General features: G+C 34.5%; 1 protein-coding gene and 1 long non-coding RNA gene across 3 annotated transcripts; one reads left to right on the top strand and one right to left on the bottom strand.

The window, feature by feature from the left end:
* Positions 1-2,965: 2,965 nt before the first annotated feature.
* LOC137749006 (uncharacterized) lies at positions 2,966-6,231 on the bottom strand. Of its 2 annotated transcripts, none has more exons than XR_011070143.1 (3): positions 6,000-6,231; positions 5,815-5,916; positions 2,966-4,670 (listed from the first exon to the last, which is right to left on the bottom strand). It is a non-coding gene; the product is annotated as an uncharacterized lncRNA (long non-coding RNA). The 2 variants fall into 2 exon arrangements; XR_011070142.1 differs by having other exon boundaries at positions 5,815-5,870.
* Positions 6,232-10,615: 4,384 nt separating this feature from the next.
* On the top strand, positions 10,616-11,977 carry LOC137748809 (uncharacterized). The gene has a single exon (XM_068488998.1). The coding sequence runs from the start codon at positions 10,870-10,872 to the stop codon at positions 11,614-11,616; it is 747 nt and encodes a 248-aa protein (XP_068345099.1). The 5' UTR covers positions 10,616-10,869; the 3' UTR covers positions 11,617-11,977.
* The last annotated feature ends 9,714 nt before the right edge of the window (positions 11,978-21,691 follow it).

The raw sequence follows: 21,691 nt of genomic DNA, 5'->3' as shown, positions 1-21,691 counted from the left end.
CAAGGGCTAATAGTTTTGGTTGATAAGAGCATCACTTTCGTAATAATACATGTTGAATACAGATTTGTGTATATCTCTAGCATCACGTAATAACTTGCTTCTTCCTCTACCAGAGTTACTATCTTAGGTCGCTAACATCATTGCTTGGCTATGATATTGATGCAGGTCAGGTTATCCCGTAGAGAATAGGAAATAGAAGCAGCTAGCAATAAAGCAATTGGAAGCAAAAAGAGTTCTTTGATTGATAAACTCATAGAGTTATATTGTCTTATCTCCAAAAACTAAATACATCTCCTGTTTCCAGCAAACTTATAGGGAAGAGAATAAGACATAACATTACAATAAAGGCATAAAACAAGTCTCCAGGCATAACTTAATAACCACCAGTTCCCAAACTGTTGAAGAATTAATCTTGAAACTTGATGGGTCTTTTGATGTCTCTTCTTGATATGTCTTTTGCAATGTTATGTGATCGTTCAGATGGTCCCTCATTGGATATCTTGTTCAAATTGGGAATAGATATATTTCAAAGTCATGCATCTCGTTTTCAAGTTTACCTTTATTCTAATTTGTTTAATTTTTTTTCCGGAAATAATGACAAATATACACCCAACCACCACTACAAAACGCATAATAAAAAACCAATCATATGACACGCACGCTTGATAACAAACCAGAAAATTCCAGCATTAACACTAACGAAAGTCGCATAAGATTCCAACTCTGGCAAAGCCTTCCTAATTTGTGCATAATCTTGAGCGCCATTCAATTAAAGTATAAGAAAACGTAGCAAAAATTCCATTTTTCTTTTTGTTGAAAAACAACAAAATTCATGTTGTTAATTACATATGAGAGAGAGAGAAGCATTTTGTTTTGTATATGTTTTTTTTTTTTTTGGATAAATTGTATATGCTAAAGTAATAGACTAATAGTGATGTTGTTTTTAGTTATATCGTTGTTGGCTGGGTTCGTTTCATTTTGTTAATGTATTTTTAGTGCGAGACATTTTTTTTTCTTTTAATAAGTTGATAGTTTTGATAAAGTTTTAATAAGGCCACTTAAATGCGCACTGTCCTCTTGTATGATTTTTCTCATCTAAATGAACATCGTACTTAATTGTCAATCATTTTCGGTGTCTACGACAGAGGCCGAAAATGCAATGCTTGTAATCGACTTGGTAGTATGTGGACTCTAGCACAACGTAGTATTCACATTTTGTCGTCCCCCTCAACTCTCTAGTGTTTCTTAATTGACAGTCTGAGTTGGCACCCATTTTGGGATCTTCTTCTTGTTGAATTGGCTACTATTGTTAGAAAATGGAAGAGAATAATTGACAGCTAGGGTTTTGCAATATTCTTTTGAGTCGGTCTCTGAAAATTCATTATATCAATTTGTATTTTTGTCCCCAGTCGGTTCATTAACCAATTATATGACTACCTTCAAAAACCAAAACAAGAGTTCCAAAACTACGTAGAGTTTATTACGGTCTAGTGACTTAAAGTTCGAATATTGGAAATGAAGAGGTCGCAACCACTATATTATTTTAATTTCTAAATGTGTTGTATTTGGGGGTGTGTGTGTGTGTGTGTGTGTGTAATATATATATATATATATATATATATATATATATATATATATATATATATATATATATATATATATATATATATATATATCTCTTTCCATTGAAAGATCTTTTGTTGTGTCCACTTCACATTGTATTTCAACAATCTAATTGTCTATCTTTTATGCATTCTCTCAAATATCATGTCTACCAAAAACCACCCAAATTTGGAATTATTTGACTGTTAGATTAAATAGTAGTCATAATAGTGTTTCTTAGAAAATTGTATATGTCCATTTGTAACCCTATAATTGAACGTTGATGATTTTGGATTTATCTAATTTTTGCATTGATAATTTATAAATGATACACTAAAATATAGACAGTTTAAAATGTTAAAAAAATTACGGAATGAGCATCACAAAGTGTCCATCAAATAAAACATTTTGAGAGATCCCTCAACGGAAGGGAACGTATACTATAAAAAATTAAGAATTAAGTGAAGTGGGTTGAGATTTAGAGAAAGTTGGATTGGGGGGTGGGTTATTTTTTTTGGCGGTGGTTTGGGATGGTGTTTTGGGTTTTTAGAGGATTGTGTGAGTGATATGTTTTGGGTTTTTAGAGGATTGTGTGAGTGATATGTTTTGGGTTTTTAGAGGATTGTGTGAGTGAGAGGATTGTGTGTGATATGTTTTGGGTTTTTAGAGGATTGTGTGAGATAAAAAATGAGGAAGGACAAGAGCAATGAGGCCCTTGGAACAGGTGATTGAAATCCAAATCCAATAGTGTGAATGGAAAAAGCCCCTTAAGGACTTGACGAGGAAGAAACCCTTGTTTTTGGTCCAACCACATATCATAACAAACTATTTTAGGCTGACGTCTAAATCAACGAGTAATGGGAGAATCGAATTTAGAATCTCGTAAAAAATGAATTTGGTGAGCCATGATGTTGGAAAGTTCTCCGCATGGTTCTAAGTTTGAGGACGTGAAGAAACATCTCACAATGAAAAAACACCCCACTTGCTTAAGGTTATTAAATCTTGCATGTAACTTCCTTCATTGAATCATTGTATCATAGCATATTGGTAAACGTGTGAAGCTCAATGACTACACGCATTCCACGTCACTCAATTTGTATTGTCTACGTGTCAGACTTGAAATTTTACCTCACACAGATCCTGCGAAAAAATGCTCCACATTGAATGTTTACCAACCTTGCATGTCCCTATTATTTCAAAATAAAAACCTTGCATATCCTTATAAGAAGTGGGACTATAGTCCTTATGTAGTCAATTTGCTTTATGGTGAAATCTCAACTTTTTTCACATAGAGCGTTGAATGTCTCCTATAATAGAAGATAGAAAAATACAACTCGACTAAGAGCTCTTTTGTAACGAACCATTTGATTTTAAATAGGGTTTACATGAACAAGATACTTGCAAAATCTTTTTGCAAAAATTAGAAAAAGAAATGAGACAAAGATTGTTTATATGCTGCATGCTTTAGTCGTTCTAGTAATACTCATCTTTAAACAAGAAAGATGGAAGAAACAATGGGTGAAACATATTGATGTCATGTTTGGGTGGAGCTTAGTAAGACCACAAAATCCCCACCACTAAAACCATACTAAAATCGAATATATAAGATATGAGTGTTTAACTCAAAGATAAAGTGCTATATGCAGCAGCCTTTACATGTATTCTTCGAGTCTTTACAGCCAAGAAAGTTCCATTATGTTCCACAAAAAGCTTCTACCTTGAATCAACTAAATCACTTTCAAAAATCAAAATCAAAATTATGTTGCGAACTATGCGAACAATGGAACTTTCACTTACTGCATGCGCAGAGCCCGAAGAAGCAATTTTCCACCACTAAAGCTCCTTTATCTGTCTTTGTTTAATCAAACCCCTAGCTAATGGCTTATACATTGTGGATAATATAAAGATACTGATCAGCTGGCTCACTGCTCATGCCTTTGATAATTGAAATAATATGCCTCCAAGGACAAGAATTATCTTAGCCTCAAATCCAAATGATAGTACTAAGAATAAAGCCAAATTATCTGCAGAATTTATGGCACAAATGGAGCCATATAATATATATCTCGTTTGAAATTGATGAGGTACTGGAGATCAATATATATAATCTAACTTGTTTGCTAAGTGGGTGATGAATAATTTGCAGATTCTTTCATCATCTTCTTCGAAATGTTATTAAATTCTATATCATAAATATAAGTTAAGAAAGAAAAAGGAAAGAAAGAAAGAATACTTGAATAAACTTTCAAGTCAAGTATAACGAAACATTTTGTGGTGTCATGAATTCATCCAATTACACAAAAACTTATGGATTTTATCAAATATATGTTGCTCAAATGCGAGTGAATAGTTTCGACTGTTGGACGAGATATAAACGTCGTTATACTTAATAATTGTTATAATATGAATGGACTTGTAAAATTAGGATGAATGCGTCAAAACTCACGAGTGTCAAAAGTTATCGAGCATAAATTTATTATTGTGGGGACTGGGGAGTATGGTAGGGAGTCCCTACCACACTCCTAGTACTCCAGTTCCCACAATTAGGGGTGGTTTGGTATGGGATCCCATACCGAAACCCTTGTCCGGATTCCCAAACCAAAATTTTTGGGAATCCCAATTTCAATACCGATCCCAAACCAAATTTTCGAGAATTTTGAAATAGTTTCGGGATTTCAGGACAAATCGGGAATCTCGAATGGTTTTGGGCTTTTGGACTAAAATTTGACATATTATGCTTTTGGGCTAAAATTCAACCTTTTATATTGAAAAATTGACATATAGGCAGGTTATGTGACAACCACAAATCAAGAGTAGTGAAAGATAAAATGTCATGGTTCTGTCTTGGGTTTTGTTTTCTTCTCCCTTTGTAGCTTTATTTATTTTTTTGTTTTAGTTTACGGAATGAAAAAAGTCATGATCTTACATTCTTAACAAGTTTTGCAGGTTCAAGTTTCCCTGCTTTTATGGTCCGAGCCTTTTTTATTTTCATTCAACACTTACTTGTAGCGCTTGTATGCTAAACCTTTAAAAGCTGCTCGAGCATTAGCAGGTTCAAGAAAAACAACCTGAAGAATAATAATTCAAGAAAATAATTAGTAGAGAATCACTCTTTAACAACACAACATCATAGTAGACTAATATGATCAGTAATCTAGAAGTTTCTTCCTCTCTGCAGTATGAAAACATTGGGAGAACAAAAGTACATAATGAGGCATGATCAACCAAGTGTCAAAGAGTAGTTGAAAAACTCAACTAATTAAAAACCAAAAGCAAGGTGTCCAATTTCCTAAAACATTACAAAACTACTCTCTTCTACTCTCCTTGCCCAAACTGCGGCTTAATCAAGTGCACCACAACACATTTATTCAATTATTCTTCTCACTTATTAGTAAATAGTGGAGCTCTCATATTTGGCATTAGTTAAGGAGTGGAACCAGGAAAAAGGATTAATTTCCATTTCAATGTACATGATTGTAGACTAAATATTCATGTCATCAAACTAGTTTGAACCAAAAGCGCCAGTATTTGAAATTGAATCATAAAAACTTAAACAGTTAGAGGCTAGCAAACCTACAGACTTTGTAACGTCATGTCTCAGTGATAGGATGCAATGTCAATTAGTTTAGTCATCTTGATGAGTAACCATCTTATTTGTCAATTAGCTAACTAACAGTTAATTATGTGATTAGCAATTAGTTAATTCATGGGTCTTTAGCTGAACTTGCAACTATCTATATATAGCTGAGTTAAGTGAATGATATGCGAGACTTCTTAAATGTGATTCTGGTTCTCTTTCAGTGTCAAGGTTTAAACAGGGTTTTATTACTCTACATAGTAAGCTATACTGGAATCAGGAAAGCTGATCATCTAAAACATTTTGACTGAACTAACAATATCGTTAGCAGTTAAAACTTAAAACCATTTGAAAACTTCAAAGCAGAATCTACCAGCAAAAAAAAAAAAAAAAAAACGCTACAACTAACCATCTGTTTACTAATCCATGATATCATGACAAAATTCATCACAACTCACTCATCTCACATAAGTTTCTCCTTCTATTTCACATCCTTATCATTTCAGCTAGATTAATATATTCATCATCCCTTGAGAACGCAAAATACACACACACACACACTAGAAACCCTAAAACAGAGAAATACCAACAAATAAAAAATTGAAGAAGAAGAAGATAGAGATATGATGTCTCACCTTAAGTTAGTGTGTCTTCCGCAGACGATCCCAAAACTGAACAGCCTTTCGCTCTTCTGAAACCAATAAGGGAAGATTCAAGATTGTTGTGAAAAGTGAACTCTGTAAACAAAATTAATTCCAAACCCTAAATTAAATTTCAAAGGGAAGACAGAAATTAGGTTTCAAAACACTAAATTAATTACCTAATTTGGGGTGAGAGTGAGACTCGGACTCGGTTGAGAGAGATCGCGAGTTCTGTCCGTGAGAGAAAATCGCCCACGAGAGAGCGGTGGTTGTGTGGTGAAGGAAGGCTGGAGAGTCAGAGACGATAGTATGGTGTGGTGGTGGGCCAATGGCTGGCCGGAATTCGACACAAACAGATGAGAAGAGGGCTCGGTGAGGGAGGCTCAGGGGCTACGCTTCAAGTTCGATGGATGGAATCAATCAATGGAACAGAACTACAGAAGTGAAATGGGATTTGACCTAAAAACAAATGAACGGCACGGATTAAATCCAAAACAATGAACGGTTGAAATAATTCTCTTATAATTAAAAAATAATATATATATATATATAATATTTATTTTTAGTTCGATATGGGAATACCGAAAATATGGAGATGCAAAACCGGATCTTGTACCGAAAATTTCGGTTTGGTTTGGGATGATATACCGAAAATTTCGGAAATTTTAATTTGGGATCAGAATTTTTTTGGTTTGGTTTGGGATTTTTGGAATTTTTCTCCAGCCCTAGACTACTAGGGAGGAGAGATTTATTTTATGTGTTTTCATTTGTATAATGACATATATACACACACATATGTATGTATACTTGTGTTCAAAAACACACTGAAACAATGCCATGCGTGTAAGGAAGTTGATAAGAAAATAAAAGAAAAGGTTCTGGTGTCGCATCAGGAGAAAGAGACGGTGGAGGGCCTGGGGGCATCCCAGGCATCCATCACTCAGTCTCTGTCAATTATAAACTCGTTGCTTCTTTTGCTATCTGCAGGATTAAGAAAATACAAATACGAAAGAGAAGACACCTGTACGACTGGACTGGACTCTTGAACACCAGACAGACTCATTCACTGAAAAACCCTACACTCCTAGGTTTTTCTAGCTTTCCCTACCCTACAATAATTGATCAATTCACCCGTTAGTTAACACCGATTGGGTCCCATTTCGGAAGAAATTTTGAAGTGTACGGGCGACAAGGTTACGTACATGGTGCAATAGCTTACACGTTATAATATAAATTGACGATAACATTAGTAATAATTGGTTGTATTATGTGATGGATATACATGCAAATCGAAAGTCATTAAGGCAAGAAAGAAGAAACTTCACCCAGTCAAACAACCAGTTCTTGTATTCCAGCTCTCAATTTGCTGCTGTTTATACACCGAAATTAATCTAGTTGCATACATATTTCATTTGAAAAATTGAAGACTAAACAGAAGAGACAGCCAAATCCTCTTGTGACCTATGAGGAGTGTTCAATATTATTCATCTGGACATTCATCATACATTGTTGACTACCACCTTGACCAACGACCATCCGCTCATTTCATTGGTTATTTTTCTGAATTAGTATTGGGAAAAACGATGGGTCGCGTGTCCGTCAAGCACCCTCTGCACTCTGCAGAAGAAGGTCAGTTTCCTGACAAAGCTTCTTTAAAAAATTATAAAATAATTAACAGTAAAAGAAAGGGAAGAAGAAGAAGAAAAAATTCTATATTCTTTACATTACTTACCCGAAAAACATGGGTATTTAACACTAGTCAAAAATTAACTGGCCGTACTATGAGTTTCAGGTGATAACATTTTCATGCACGCATAGTGCTGCCATGCACTGTGTACGGACGTGATTCATTGATGTAAATGCACCGTAGTTTGTGCATATAAATGGATGTGTCTCCTATCCCTACATATAGATTAGGGTTTAGGTACAGACCTCATTTAAGTGATTGTGTGGAAACCGTGGATAGACGATCATTAATTGTTCAAAATGCTAATGATATTTTTATTAAGAGTGCCCTTTTAATTTGAAAAATTTGTTAGAATAATGAAATCAAATCTCAATTATTCAAATATTAATGATACATCGATAAACTATTAACAATAGAATAATCAAAATTATAGATATTGTGATAATATATTGACGATATACTAATCATTTTCTTAAATAAGATTGGAAAATGATCATTTCAACTAATTTTGTTTTTGATTTCCATGTTTGAGTTAAATATCTATAGCCCACTTTGGTTATTCATATCGATTCTATGGAATTATGAAGGATCTGTTCATATAGGAAAAAGAAAGAAAGGAAGGACGCAAGTAATATACTTATTTCTACCATATTATACGTCGAAATCATCGAGTAGCCATCATGATGTCTTGGTAACCCACCCTTTCCGAAGCACACGTACCAATCTTAAACAAATGAGCTCTCCATTCCTTCAACTTTGAGCCCACTTGATTAAGGAAACATGACAACACTACAACAACGTTTCTAGAGTCCCAGATCGATCCCAAACAAGAATGGGAGACTCTCCTCACCTATAAAAGGAGACTCATCTCCCACAATTAAGGGCTCTTGGATCTTAGGATAGGACCCCTAATCCAAACTTAAGCTTAAAGCATTGTATTATGTAAACATTGCATTATTAATGAAAACTCCTCTAATTACCTAGATGTAGCCCCAATTCGGAGCGAATCACGGTAGATCTTTGTGTTCTTGTGTGTTTGTGCGATTTATGGTCAGATCTAAGTTGAGCCAAGATCGATCTAGTTCTGTGCATCAATAATACTAATTAAGTAATTTGCATCAGAGCTCATTCTCTTTTAAGTGGATTATATATATGTAAATATTTTGAAATGCGTTATTCGTTCAAAACACATTTATTTTTGTTATCTCCCATCATCTACATTAAGGTTTTAGACAGTACGTGGTAAAGTCAGTCTCAATTTCCAAATAATCAATTATACTGAAAAATTTCACATATTCTATGCATGTGCCATTGAGGGGCAATTATTCTTGAAGAATATATAAAAGAAGAAGAGAAAGTAGAAGGAAATAACATGAGAAAATTCATTTGTTTTTGTTATTTATTATGATTAACATTATCCTTTTTAATTAATGCACAGCAAGCAATGACACGATTTGCACAAAAATAATTGACAAAAGACTTCTTTCAAATTATAGTAATACAGATCGATATATATATATATATATATATATAACCCTAGGGTTTTGACATGCGAGGGAGAGTTGATCAACACATAACCCTAATCTTCTATTGTATCATTGACCAATTCTCAAGTATTCTTAAAATTTGGAAATAGGAAAATAAGAACCAACAAAAAAAAAAGGAGGGGGCGAAGGGTGGGGAGAGATAAAAATAGAAAGAGGAAAAGAAGCTGAGGAATGTTTGGACCGAGTCTAAAACTAGAAGGAAGTAAAAGAAAAAAAGAAAGAGAGTGAAAAAAAAGGACATAGACCAAGCAAATCATGAAGGGATAGGGAAGGAAGGGAAGGGGGGCATTATTGTACAGGGGGTGTTGAATTGGTACACACCACATGAGGAATATGTTCGTTTCGACTTGGAACCAAAATAGCCAGAACACACGAGGCTCGCTGGAGCAGTACCACTGTGTACTCTACTGATCATTGATCCTTTCTTACTTCAACAGGCAACTGCAGAGCACCTCACGTGAAAAAGTCACATCTTGTCATCCTACTCCTACCTATCACAAGTTTCAAACACATTAACTGAAAAAAAAAATAAAAAAAAAAACAGTGTTTCACTTCCAAACCCTAAATATATATTATGATATAACTCCGGCCAGGCTCTCTCCTAACATCCATAATCACCCATTTTAAGAAAAATATATTAGTTATGTGTCTAAATTTTTTTATTAATTATTGGTCGTATACAAATGATTATATATGTAGCAACTGATTATGCTTAAGATGTTTTTTGGCACTAGTCACCCACTTAAACATAATACAAAGTATGAGATGGTTCAACTGTCGAGTTTATTATATTCTCAAATTCAAACAGGATTCAATGCAGTACAATATATACGATAAATACGATCGTTAATGAGTAGATCTAGATATGGCATTATTCACCTAAAAGAAGGCAGCCATTTTAACACCTCGAGCTAGTGTAAGCCAAACATGGTTAAAAAGAATTTTGAAAAGGTGAACATAACACCTTTGTTTACATTTGATCCTTGCATTCTAACACAATATATCAAAGCGGACTCTTCACATCATAATATCTATAAGAAATTTTTTTGTGCATTGCAACACCGTCATTATAATATAAGTAGACGATATAATTTATATATGTCCCACTGAAATGGTATATTAATTAAAAATATATAAATAAGTACCATAGTTTAAGTAAAATTATAATAACTAATATCGTCATGTTTTGGTGTAATGATATTCTAAGTACATTGAAAAATTACTTGTTTGCAAAGGAGCTCTATATTCTTTCATCATGCTTCTTATATTAAGTTGTTAAGAACCCTTTAATTTATGTTTCTTCTCTCTCCACAAAATTTAAAACTTATAGTGTGCTTGTAAAATATATTATGAAATCAATATTAAGGTGCTAGTCACTATGGCAAATTCCATCTCTCCTCCTGTTGTTGAGCCAAAAAAGAAGATCACAAAGTTTGGTTGGAGGAACTCTTTCCTTATTAAATCATGATTTTCTATGTTTAAGCTAATTAAATAAAAATAAACCATTAAGTAAAGCAACAAGATTTCCTGCAGAGTGCAGAGTCTCTATAAAACGCAAAAGCATGGTGAGAACTGACACAAGGGGCTTCTCACTTCTTCCAACCCCACGAACTCACAAACCCTGGCCCCCTCTGCTCCTCTCACGTACCGTACTGTCCATACAATTTCACTTCCAACTCCAAACATTTTCTGAGAAATCAAAACTTTCCCGGAAATCACCCTCCAATGTCACAATAAACCATCTCACAAGTAGTCACACCTTCTGTAATCAATTTCCACCTCCAACCGGTTTTCCCTGTTTGTGTCTTACCGAAGATGGGGTCGTGGGATTTTGACACCGTGAAGGCAGAGAAAACCAGCGCCATGCGGAGGTACAACCGCCTCCGCACTGCCGCGAAGCTCTTTCGCTTCGCTGAAATTGGCGCGGGCATCCTCTTCCTCTCCTGGACCTTCGCCCGCCTCCCCTTCGCCCTCACCATCTCCCGCGACTACTTCCTTCTCCTCTCCGGCGTCGTTTCGAGCCCTCTCTTCGTCTTCCTCCTCTGTCACGTCATCATCGCCTCTTTAGTCCTCAAGTCCCGCCACGTCAGCTCGACCGACCGTGATAACGACGGCGTGGAGGCCGAACTCTACGAGGAATTCGTCGAAAGCAGCGCCGGAGGAGCCGATAGTAAGTCTCAGCTACAAGACAACGTCGTTCCGCGCGAGGCAGAAGAGGTTGTGTACCAGGACAAGCAGATCGTTTCGGAGGTGAACTCGGCGGATCCTAAACCGGAAACTGAATCGAACTCGGACTCTGACTCGGAGTTCACGAATATCATTCGGAGGACGAAATCGGAGAAGTTCGAGAAAAAGCCTGCACCGGCAAAGCTGCGGAGATCGGAGACGGAGCTTTGCCGGAAAACGGTGAGGTCCAGAGAGGAATGTGCGGCCGAAGATACAGAGGAGGAGGACGATTTGAGCAACGAGGAGTTTCAGCGCGCCATTGAAGCTTTCATAGAGAAGCAGCTGAAGTTTCGTCACCAGGAGTCTCTGGCCGTTGTTCTGAAGAACCAGAGCTAATAATAAAATAAAATAAAAAAATTAAAGTTGAGTTAATTGGATGTAAGCCACGGCTACCTACTGTTATGTACAGTAATTTCTGGTAGAAAAAAATGGGGAAATTATAAAAATAATTTACTGCAATCTCCTTTTTGTGTTTTATTTTAATCTGAGCGTCGGATTGGATTTGATTGAGATGGATCCGACGGTGCATGGAATTTTATTCTGATCGTAAGCGCGGGAATATTGTTGAAAATATGAACATTATGCTTCTTGCTTGTGGATATTATTGGAAATACATAAGTTAGGAAAGAGCAGGAAATTGAAGGAATATATGCTACATGCATTATTTGGTAATTTTATTGGTTTATTTAATAAAATGGTGGAGGATTTGCTGAGGATTGAGGAATCGAATCGAATTCCAAGTTCCATGAAACGAGTGATATATACATATGAATATGCTTTATTACCTTTGATTTATGGAATATGATTCTCTCCCCTCATCTTTTCATCATCTTCTATCTTCTCCTCACACATTTTCAATTTCATCTTTCTCTTTCTATAAAAAATTAATATAAGATGTTGATGTGGTTTAATCGTGATTGTTCAAATAGGAGGGAAGGGAAGGGGAGGAAAAAAAACAGAGGGGAGAAAATCATACTCCTTGATTTATACATACACTTTGAGAAAATTCAGTAATTTTAATGGTGAAAAGATCATGCAGCGATATTAATACACACATGTCATAACAAGTGTGTTATAACTTAGGTTCATATATATATATATATAGCGTCATATCGTGCTCATATTATAACACTTGAGTTAACAATAATATATAGGTATAAACGTCATATTAAAAACGTCATTTGATAGGAACTATTTTAAGGCTATTGGTCTCCTAATTGAATAAGAGCATCTCTGAATGAGATATCAAATGTAAAACATAAAAAAATTGATATTTGAGGGCTTTATGTGGCAGTTTGACATTTTTACAATTTTTTGCTGCACTGGATATGTGCTATCTACATATCCTATTTTAGTTCTCACACCCCCTTGATAATTTCAGTTCGTTAATCTTCTTCAATTTATCCGATCCGACGGTCGAAAATTAAAAAGGTGTGTGAGAAGTAAAATGGGGTGTGTGGATATCACACCCCTATTATTTATACTAAGGGGAGGGGGTCGACTTAGCCTCACAATGAGCTAACAATAATGTGGTTCAAATTAAAATATTTTAACTCTCTTTATGGGAGTCCAATTATTGAAATAATCAATCAAATACTTAGAACACACAACAACATTTATTATAAATTGCATTAAACATTAAAAAATCATCAAATCTATTTGATAACAACGGTCAAATTTGACGCCGAAGGCTCAAACGACTTTGCCTTCAATTGACCCAGCTCCACTTAAGAAACTGAAGACTGGGTTGAAGAGAGATTTGTTGTCATTTATTATTATTGTATGTCTATGTGACAGTTTTGATAATTCTATTGAAAATACTCTAAATAGGGCGGAAGCTGAAATTTTTTAGAAATTATGGTGGCTATAAAGTTAAACCCATCTATTCAGAATTACAAGATCCTCTTTTTATTACCACCAAAGTGGCCTTTTTCAATCCGCAATCAATAAATAACAAACTTGATCCTTGACAAGAAATGCTCAATTTTCTGAAAAGTTCCACAGTTGCTTCTAGTAGGTATGATTCATTATTGATCATGTAATGATCAATTGCACCAAGCTTTCTCGATAATAATAATAATTCCATCAACCATTGCCAAACGCAGGGACAATATTTTTACTGTTAAGTTAACACAATTCTTTAGTGGATAAAACAGCACCAATCATCATAAAATTATATGGCAATGATCTTCCAAACTAAAGTGTACTCTAAACAACCCCTTGAATCTTCATACCGAAAGTTACTTACACCTTTTCTTCTAACAGGAGATTTGATTCTTAGTGAAGTGATCTTTTTATTTCAACCAAACTTTGTTTTAGGGTGGAATCCATACACATCTTTTTATCTTTCACACGCTCATGTTTTGTTATTTGATTATTTTCAATTCATTTTATTCGACAGTCGGAAATTGATAAGGGTGTAGAAAAGGTAAAATAAGGTGTATGGATAGCACCACTCTTATTTTAATTATATATATATAATTTTGTTTTATACTATGTGTATCTTATTTGTTGACGTAGAATCCACATTTACAGTAATTTCTATAAGATGGTGAAAAAAATGGTACAAATAGTTTCATTGCATTTTTGCTAAAAATAGTATTGGATCTCTTGATTTTCATGTCTTAATTATCACAACTTATGCTTCTTTTAGAATTCTCAAAAAGAAGACATGTCCAATTATTTTAGTTTAATATTTAAGTGATCATGTAGAATGGGAAATTGTAAGTAGTAGGTGCGAACTAGGAATGTAAATTCAATATATTTTTTTTATATATATATTTGGGGATTAATTAGAATGGTGTAGCTTAAAAAGTTTCCCAGAAGTTGATGAAGAAAGGACTTGATATCCACTGAAATTTCGAATGGTCATTTTAGTTTAAATACTTTTTCTAAAGAAAATTTAAGAAAAACCAACACATTTTCAATTTAGGTAAAATTGAAAAGTCAACAAAACTAGTTTAAAAAAATTACAATTTAATATAATTACACAATTGCTACTTAACCTTACTTTCTTTGGGCCAACGGCCGGCTAGATTTTTTGATGGCGATGACCGACATACGAGATTTTCCGACAAAGGTACCAACGACATTTTTCCGTGCCTAGCTACCGGCCGATGACATTTTCTTGCGACCAGTCACTTTATTCTAAAAAATGTCTTCTATGGGTTTTGAACCAAACCTCATGGTGAAGAGCAAAATTTTGTGCCACTACACCACACAACCACTTATGATATATATATATATATGTATATGTGTGTGTGTTATGATATATATATATATATATATGTATGTATATGTGTGTGTTATGATATATATATATATATATGTATGTATATGTGTGTGTGTGTGTGTTATGATATATATATATGTATGTATATGTGTGTGTGTGTTATGATATATATATATATATATATGTATGTGTGTGTGTTATGATATATATATATATATATATATATGTATATGTGTGTGTGTGTTATGATATATATATATATATATATATATATGTATATGTGTGTGTGTGTGTGTGTGTATAAAGTTATTGTCCAACAATGACTTTCAAGAACTACTGCGAAGTATAAAAATTATATATTTTCATTGCCTATACATGTGAAAGATCAAGAACTAATAATTAATAAGGATAATTCAAACGCCCAATGAACAAGAAAATACCTTTATATAAAGTTATTGTCCAACAATAACTTTCAAGAACTCATGTGAAGTGTAAAAATTATATATTTTCATTCCCCATACATGTGAAAAATCAAGAACTAATAATCAATAAGGATAATTCGAACGCTCAATGAACAAGAAAACACCTTTATATAAAGTTATTGTCCAACAATGACTTTAAAGAACTCATGTGAAGTGTAAAAATTATATATTTTCATTCCCTATACATGTGAAAAATCAAGAACTAATAATTAATAAGGATAATTCAAACGCTCAATGAACAAGAAAACACCTTTATATTAGAGTCTTCAGTCTAAATGCACTGGCTAATTTGTTGAAACTACTCCAAACAATAACCTTTCGAAAAATAACGTAAATTGAATTATATTGAAGTCTTTAGTCTATATGCACCGGCTAATTTGCTAATTTGTTGAAGTCACTCTATATTGAATAAAGACTTTTTATGACTTCTTAAAGGTTTATGGAAATATTGTTGACACAGCCTAATCCGAAATGTCCATCTAGACTCCGAATCAAGCTGTGCTGGCTTTGTCACCAAACTCTGTAACGAACTCAAAGATTTTCCAGTGAAATCTCCGCCGTTCACAGGCTAGGTAAACTTCGAGGTCCGTCCTTTCTCTTCCTCTCGATGAGATGGCTTGATTTATGAATTACCATGTGAAAATTAAACATGTTTTGGCGCAGAAATACCTCTGGGAAATATTCCCCAGCTTTCCGACGAACCATTTGAGTTTTGCAAGCCTTTTTCTGGGCGATCCCGACCATGGCTCGACATGATTTTGGTATATAATCCTCATTCCCTCTTTGAGCTTCAAATCCATAAATTTTGTGTTGAAAATAGTTGTGAAATCGGGCTAATCAGAGCTGGGGAAGTTTCCCGGCCAAAATTCCGGTGTTCTCCTTCACTGGGTCTGGCGGGTGCAACCCGCAAGTCCACCGGGTCAATAATAAAAATAAAAATAATAAAAAAAGGGCCAACCCGGATTTGTGGGCCAGATTCGACCCAACCCAAACTTGGATACGACCCAAATCCATTTCGGATTTGGAGAGAATATTCCCTTGGAATATTTTGTTTAACCTTTCAATTAATTTTAACAGAATATTCCATCCGAGAATGGAATATTTCGTTAAAGTTAACTGTTGACCGTTAGTTGACTTTTGTTGGACTTTTTCAAAATTTTCTCAAAAACCCTTTTAGGCTAATTTCGACGTCTTGAGTCTGTTTTTAGCATCCATTTACTGAAATTACAAGGTTTTAATGTAGTTGACCGCCGGAGCGTCTAAGTTGATTTTTTTAGGGTTGATCATTGACTATTCGTTGACCTTTTACTAAAATTGCCCGGGGCTCAATGTAATTTGACGCTCTAATTCCAAATTCGCACTCCGTTTTCCCAAATTTAATCGTTTTAGTTGATTTTTACTAATGGGTCCCAATATTATGCTTAGGTGCAATTGCTATCGAAGACTCCGACTTCCTAGCTTGAACGGATGTGACATCGTAAGTAACTGTGAGTGGGTCTTTTCTTTGATATATACATATATTTATTTAGTTTCCATATATACATCTAGTCATGAATTTTCTATGTGACTGCCATAATCAAGTTAACATTTATAGGAAATGACTTAACGATGAGAATTAGAAAATTATTATAAATCCTACGGGATGCCTTAATTAGATTTACGGCTATGGATAATATTATGTTGACTAGAATTATCGAATCACTGTGGCATGACTATATTTATGTTATTTGCTCATCATTTGCTGCACTGGCGTTAGTACTCGCCCGGGTCAGGGCCAATCTTTCACGTGCATGTTCATATCGCATCGTACCCTCATTTTGGATCCATTGTAGGTGCCAGTCCTATCCTAGATTGCTATAGGCAATCAGGACTCGTATGTGATGCGCATAACACCAATCTTCACGTGATTGTAGTACTAGAGCATAAATCATTATTACACCCAGTCATGTTCATGTCAGAATACCTCTACATGAACTCGTGTGTCAGCATGTGTCGATGAGCACTCGATGTAATATATTTATTTCTACGAGATATTGTGATTACTAGAAGTTATATGCTTATTTACGAGTTCGTGACGTATTGAAGTCTTGAGATATTGTAGGCTACGGTAAGTATTTTTCATACTATACGTAGTATGTATATTTTGGAAACTATACTTGTTTTACAGCGAGGGGTTACTATGTTTTTGAAAAGGTTTTTATAAAACTTTATTTTTAGGTCCATTCACCTTCGATGGTATAATTCTCATCCTACTTCACTGTACTTTACTTATACTTTGACATCACATGTGAAACGGGTTCATTCCCGCTCACAAGCGCACTCTTATATTTAGGCACTTTTAGGTTTAAATTTATTCACATTTCCACATCACTACACTTTATGGCTTCGTCACCTTCCTGGTGTTGGCCAACATAGCTCGATTCGGAGTCCAAGTTGACATTCCGGGTCGGGGTGTGTCAATTGTGGTATTATGAGTCTACAAAAATTCAAGTATATTCAAAATTTCATTGATTTTAAAGGTTTTTTTTTAAAAGTCATGGATTTGCTAGTTAGTACAACGGTCTAGTGGTATTCTTCTTCACTTGTAAGTGAGAGGTCTTAGGTTTGATTCTTGCCGAAGACAAATTTACACTACATTATTGCTAGCCTATTGTGAGACTTAGCCTACTCCTACACCCCTTAGTGTAGATAATATCGTTTGTTCAAAAAAAAAAAAAAAAGTCATGGATTTTGATGGACTTTTAGTGCTTTTGTGGTAAGTTTTTTTGTCATATCAAATCCAACCTCTTCCCCTAAGATTTTGGTGAATTTCATTGTTTCTCAATTCTTCAATGATAAACTCCACCACCCACCATCATGCAATGACTATTATTATTACCACTTCCACCACCATGTTTCAACCATCGCCTCATCATAACCATTCATCCACCCCCACATCCATCACTGTCAACATCACTGCCATCACCACTGCCATGAGCATCCTCACCAGCCCAACCATGACCACAATATCCATGACTGCCACCTTTACCACCATCATCACCACCCTAACCATACTACTTCACCACCACCACCCCAACCATTCTACTTCACCACCCCAACTCCGGGCCACCTCAATAACCACCCCTATTGTTATTGTAGTTGAATAGTATACCGCTTAAGCATTGTTTCTTGATAGATAAAAATACCAAATACAAAGAGTTCTTTATATAGTGAAAGACTACAGCAAACCCTAGACTAAAACAAGAGAGTAATTTAAAACTTAACGGGCAAGTGATTAATCCTTGGCCCGCAAGACAACTAATTTTAATAATAATAATAATAATAATCCAAATTCCAACACCCCCCTCAGTCAAACTCATGGCGGTGCACGACATGGGTTTGTCAAAGTAGATGTGGATGCAAGCTTCATTATGCTATCTTCCGATGCCAATTTCAATATGCAATTCCATCGATGCAAGTGCAAGACTCCAAATTCCAGTGCCAGTGCCAATGCAAGATTCCAATGCCCCAATGCCAATGCGAGTACTAGTGTAAACTTCCAATGCAAGTTCAAGCTACCATGCCCAATCATCTTTTCTAGATTCAGATTCTAAATCAGTTGTAATATGCAAAACAGAAGGTACAACTGCTGCTGCAAGAGGTGGTCTCTGTGGAAATCCATGTTTTTGAGATAACTCAGGACATTGAGATTTCCAATGCCCTTTCCCTTTACAATAAGAACACTCATCCATAGCAACACTAGTTTTAATACGAAGTCTCGGCCTAACTGCCGCAGCTAATGCTGAAGTGTTTGACAAAGATGAAGAGAGCCTATGCGACTGCACACGGACTTCTTCGGCTTCTAACTCATTAAGAACATAATCAATTGATGGAAAAGGAGTTCGATGTAGGATGGAGCCACGGAGAGTCTCGAACTCATCTCGAAGAGGCATCAGAAACTGAACAATACGTTGTTCTTCTCTATATTGACAATAGAGCTCGACAGTGCCAAGTCCTTTAGGTTCAGTCAATGCAGGTTGATCCCAAATATTGGTCATTTCGTTATAAAAAAACTTGAATACTCTTATCACCCTGCTGGATTGCACGAATCTCCATTTCTAATTGATACCTCTTAGCAAAATTGGCCTTGGTGTACAACTTTGCTAAGTGATCCCAAACTTCCTTAGACGTTGAGAACTTAGCAAGTTGCATTCCAATAGTCAAATCAACAGAATTATTAATCCAAGTAATAATCTTTGAATTATTCATCTCCCATGCAGCAAACAATTCAACATGTTTTTCATCTTTGGGGTTATTCGGAATGGAAGGCATTCTAGAAACATAGCCCCACAATCATTTTCCAATCAAAAAATTCTTCATCACATACGCCCAATAAACATAATTATTTCCATTTATTTCACACCAATAGCAGTCAGGCTGACGGAGCAGTGGTTTCCGAGACAGGTCCAGCTAACCTGCTCTTGATACCAAGTTGAATAGTATAGTGGTAAAGCATTGTTTTTTGATAGATAAAAATACCAAATACAAAGAGTTCTTTATATAGCGAAAGACTAAAGCAAACCCTAGACTAAAACAAGAGAGTAATTTAAAACTTAACGGGCAAGTGATTATCCTTGGCCCGCAAGACAACTAATTTTAATAATAATAATTCAAATTCCAACAATTGCCGCCACTAAAGACACCAATTTTACTATCGCCATCTTGTTAACAATCATCATGCGACACTTTCATCATCATCATTTCAATAGTAAAACTTAAAAATAATAATGCTTATTAATAAATTGGTCAATAAAAAGTCTGACAAATATCCAAAGAGTTCTATAAAATTCTAGTAACTCTCTATAATTATGCAAAAGTCTATCATTTTTAACTCATTTTTCTCCCACAAAAGTATATCATTAAAGTACTGTGGAATTTTATAGAGTTTAGTAAATCCAACAAAAGTCTATCACTTTAAAAACTTAAGAAAAGTCCAAATGGTGGTAGAGAGACTATCTACTCAAATAATATTTTGTAGACTACATGATGTGATAGTTGATAATTGGATTTTTATTTATGATTTAATGAAAGAATTCAACTATCAACCGTCACATTATGTAGTTTACAAAATATCATCTAGATACATGATTTCCCTAGAATTTTCCAAATTTTAATACACTACACCCCCTTAAAAGTATCTTGGTGCGTGCTTCTGTAATGCTTATGATTTTGTGCTTATTACTGATGATGCATATGCATCTTTAACACTATCTTCAAATTAAGTAATTAGTATCAAGGTGGTATATCAATTAGTTGCTGATGACAATTAGAATAATTTCTTTGTTGGCATGTAGTAAATTCATAATTAGGGTGCTCCTTTAAGAATCAAATTAGTATTTCATCAAGTTTTCCCCCACTTTACTGCTAATATGCCTTTGCCTGTATTTAGGTCCCAGCCCCACTCACTAGGGGTAAGTAATTTAACCTCATACGTATATTCTCCAAACCACTTCTCTCATAAAATGCTTATTTAGATATAAAGTGGTATTATATAAATGTACACCAGTGTGTATCAGAACAAATTTAGGTTCAAACTTTAAATACTTTGTCTAGAAAAGATCTAATTATTATTTACTTAAACTTGGTTTAATAATTATTTTTTTATGCTTAAGATATGAGGAAGATATAGAGAATAATGACGGACAAAGAAAGGTGGTGGAAAGGAGGCAAGGAAAAAAAAAAATGAAATCCTTAAATGAAAAACATATATACTATGTTTGGATAAAGAAATTTAAAATTATTTAGGAATTTTAAAACTACGAAAATTGAAATGATGGAAATTTATTTTTTAGAATTTATGAATTTTCTTATTTTGTTAACCTAAAAAACAATGAAATTGAATACAGATTTTGTTAGATTTTAAACCTTCAATCATAGAAATTGGGTAATGATACTTATTTACATGGAATTTAAACTTGGGAATTAGAGGTCCCAAATTCTAAGTTTTTTTTCCATGTGGAAATTCTAGATTTCTATGTTTATGAATTCAAACAAGAGAATTGGTGCATGTCAATTTATAAATTCTGACTTTTACCCAAATTCTATGTTTATTTCCTTCATCCAAATATAGTGTAAAAGAATTTTAGTTTTTAGTTTTTAATTTCCATTTTGTCTACCTCTTTCTTTATACATATCTTCTTCACCTACTCCCTGATCCTATCTCTACTTTCTTCACTCCATCTATCTCTAATGCAAAACCCAAAAAATTAAAACCGAACTGGTTATCAAACATATTATTATTTTCTTATACGTGACAATACTAATTTGCATTTTAGTAAGTTTTTCATGACAATACCAACCATAAAAAGAAATTGATTTGCATTTTAGTCAGTAATTTTCATGATAATACCAACCATGAAGAGAAGGCATCAATTCCCTTAAGTCATGAGACAGCACTATCACCACTAATTATTCTGGCACAATATATATCTTCAATTTTGCTAATGAATCTACTGGCGTCTGTTGGTCTAGATTAAAACTGCTGCATTGCTTAATCATAATATTAATATATTTTTCATTGAATCAGATTCCAGCATATTAACAATACCATCACATGATTGATAGCCTAATGAGAACAATACCCACATACACTTTCCCAAATCTAAAGTTTGAATCATTCTCAATTTGTTTAACTTTCACCACAGTAAATATCACCCCC

The sequence above is a fragment of the Pyrus communis genome, chromosome 10 (genome assembly GCF_963583255.1).
Source record: "Pyrus communis chromosome 10, drPyrComm1.1, whole genome shotgun sequence".
NCBI lineage: Eukaryota > Viridiplantae > Streptophyta > Magnoliopsida > Rosales > Rosaceae > Pyrus > Pyrus communis.
This window is presented reverse-complemented; position numbering and strand designations above follow the sequence as displayed.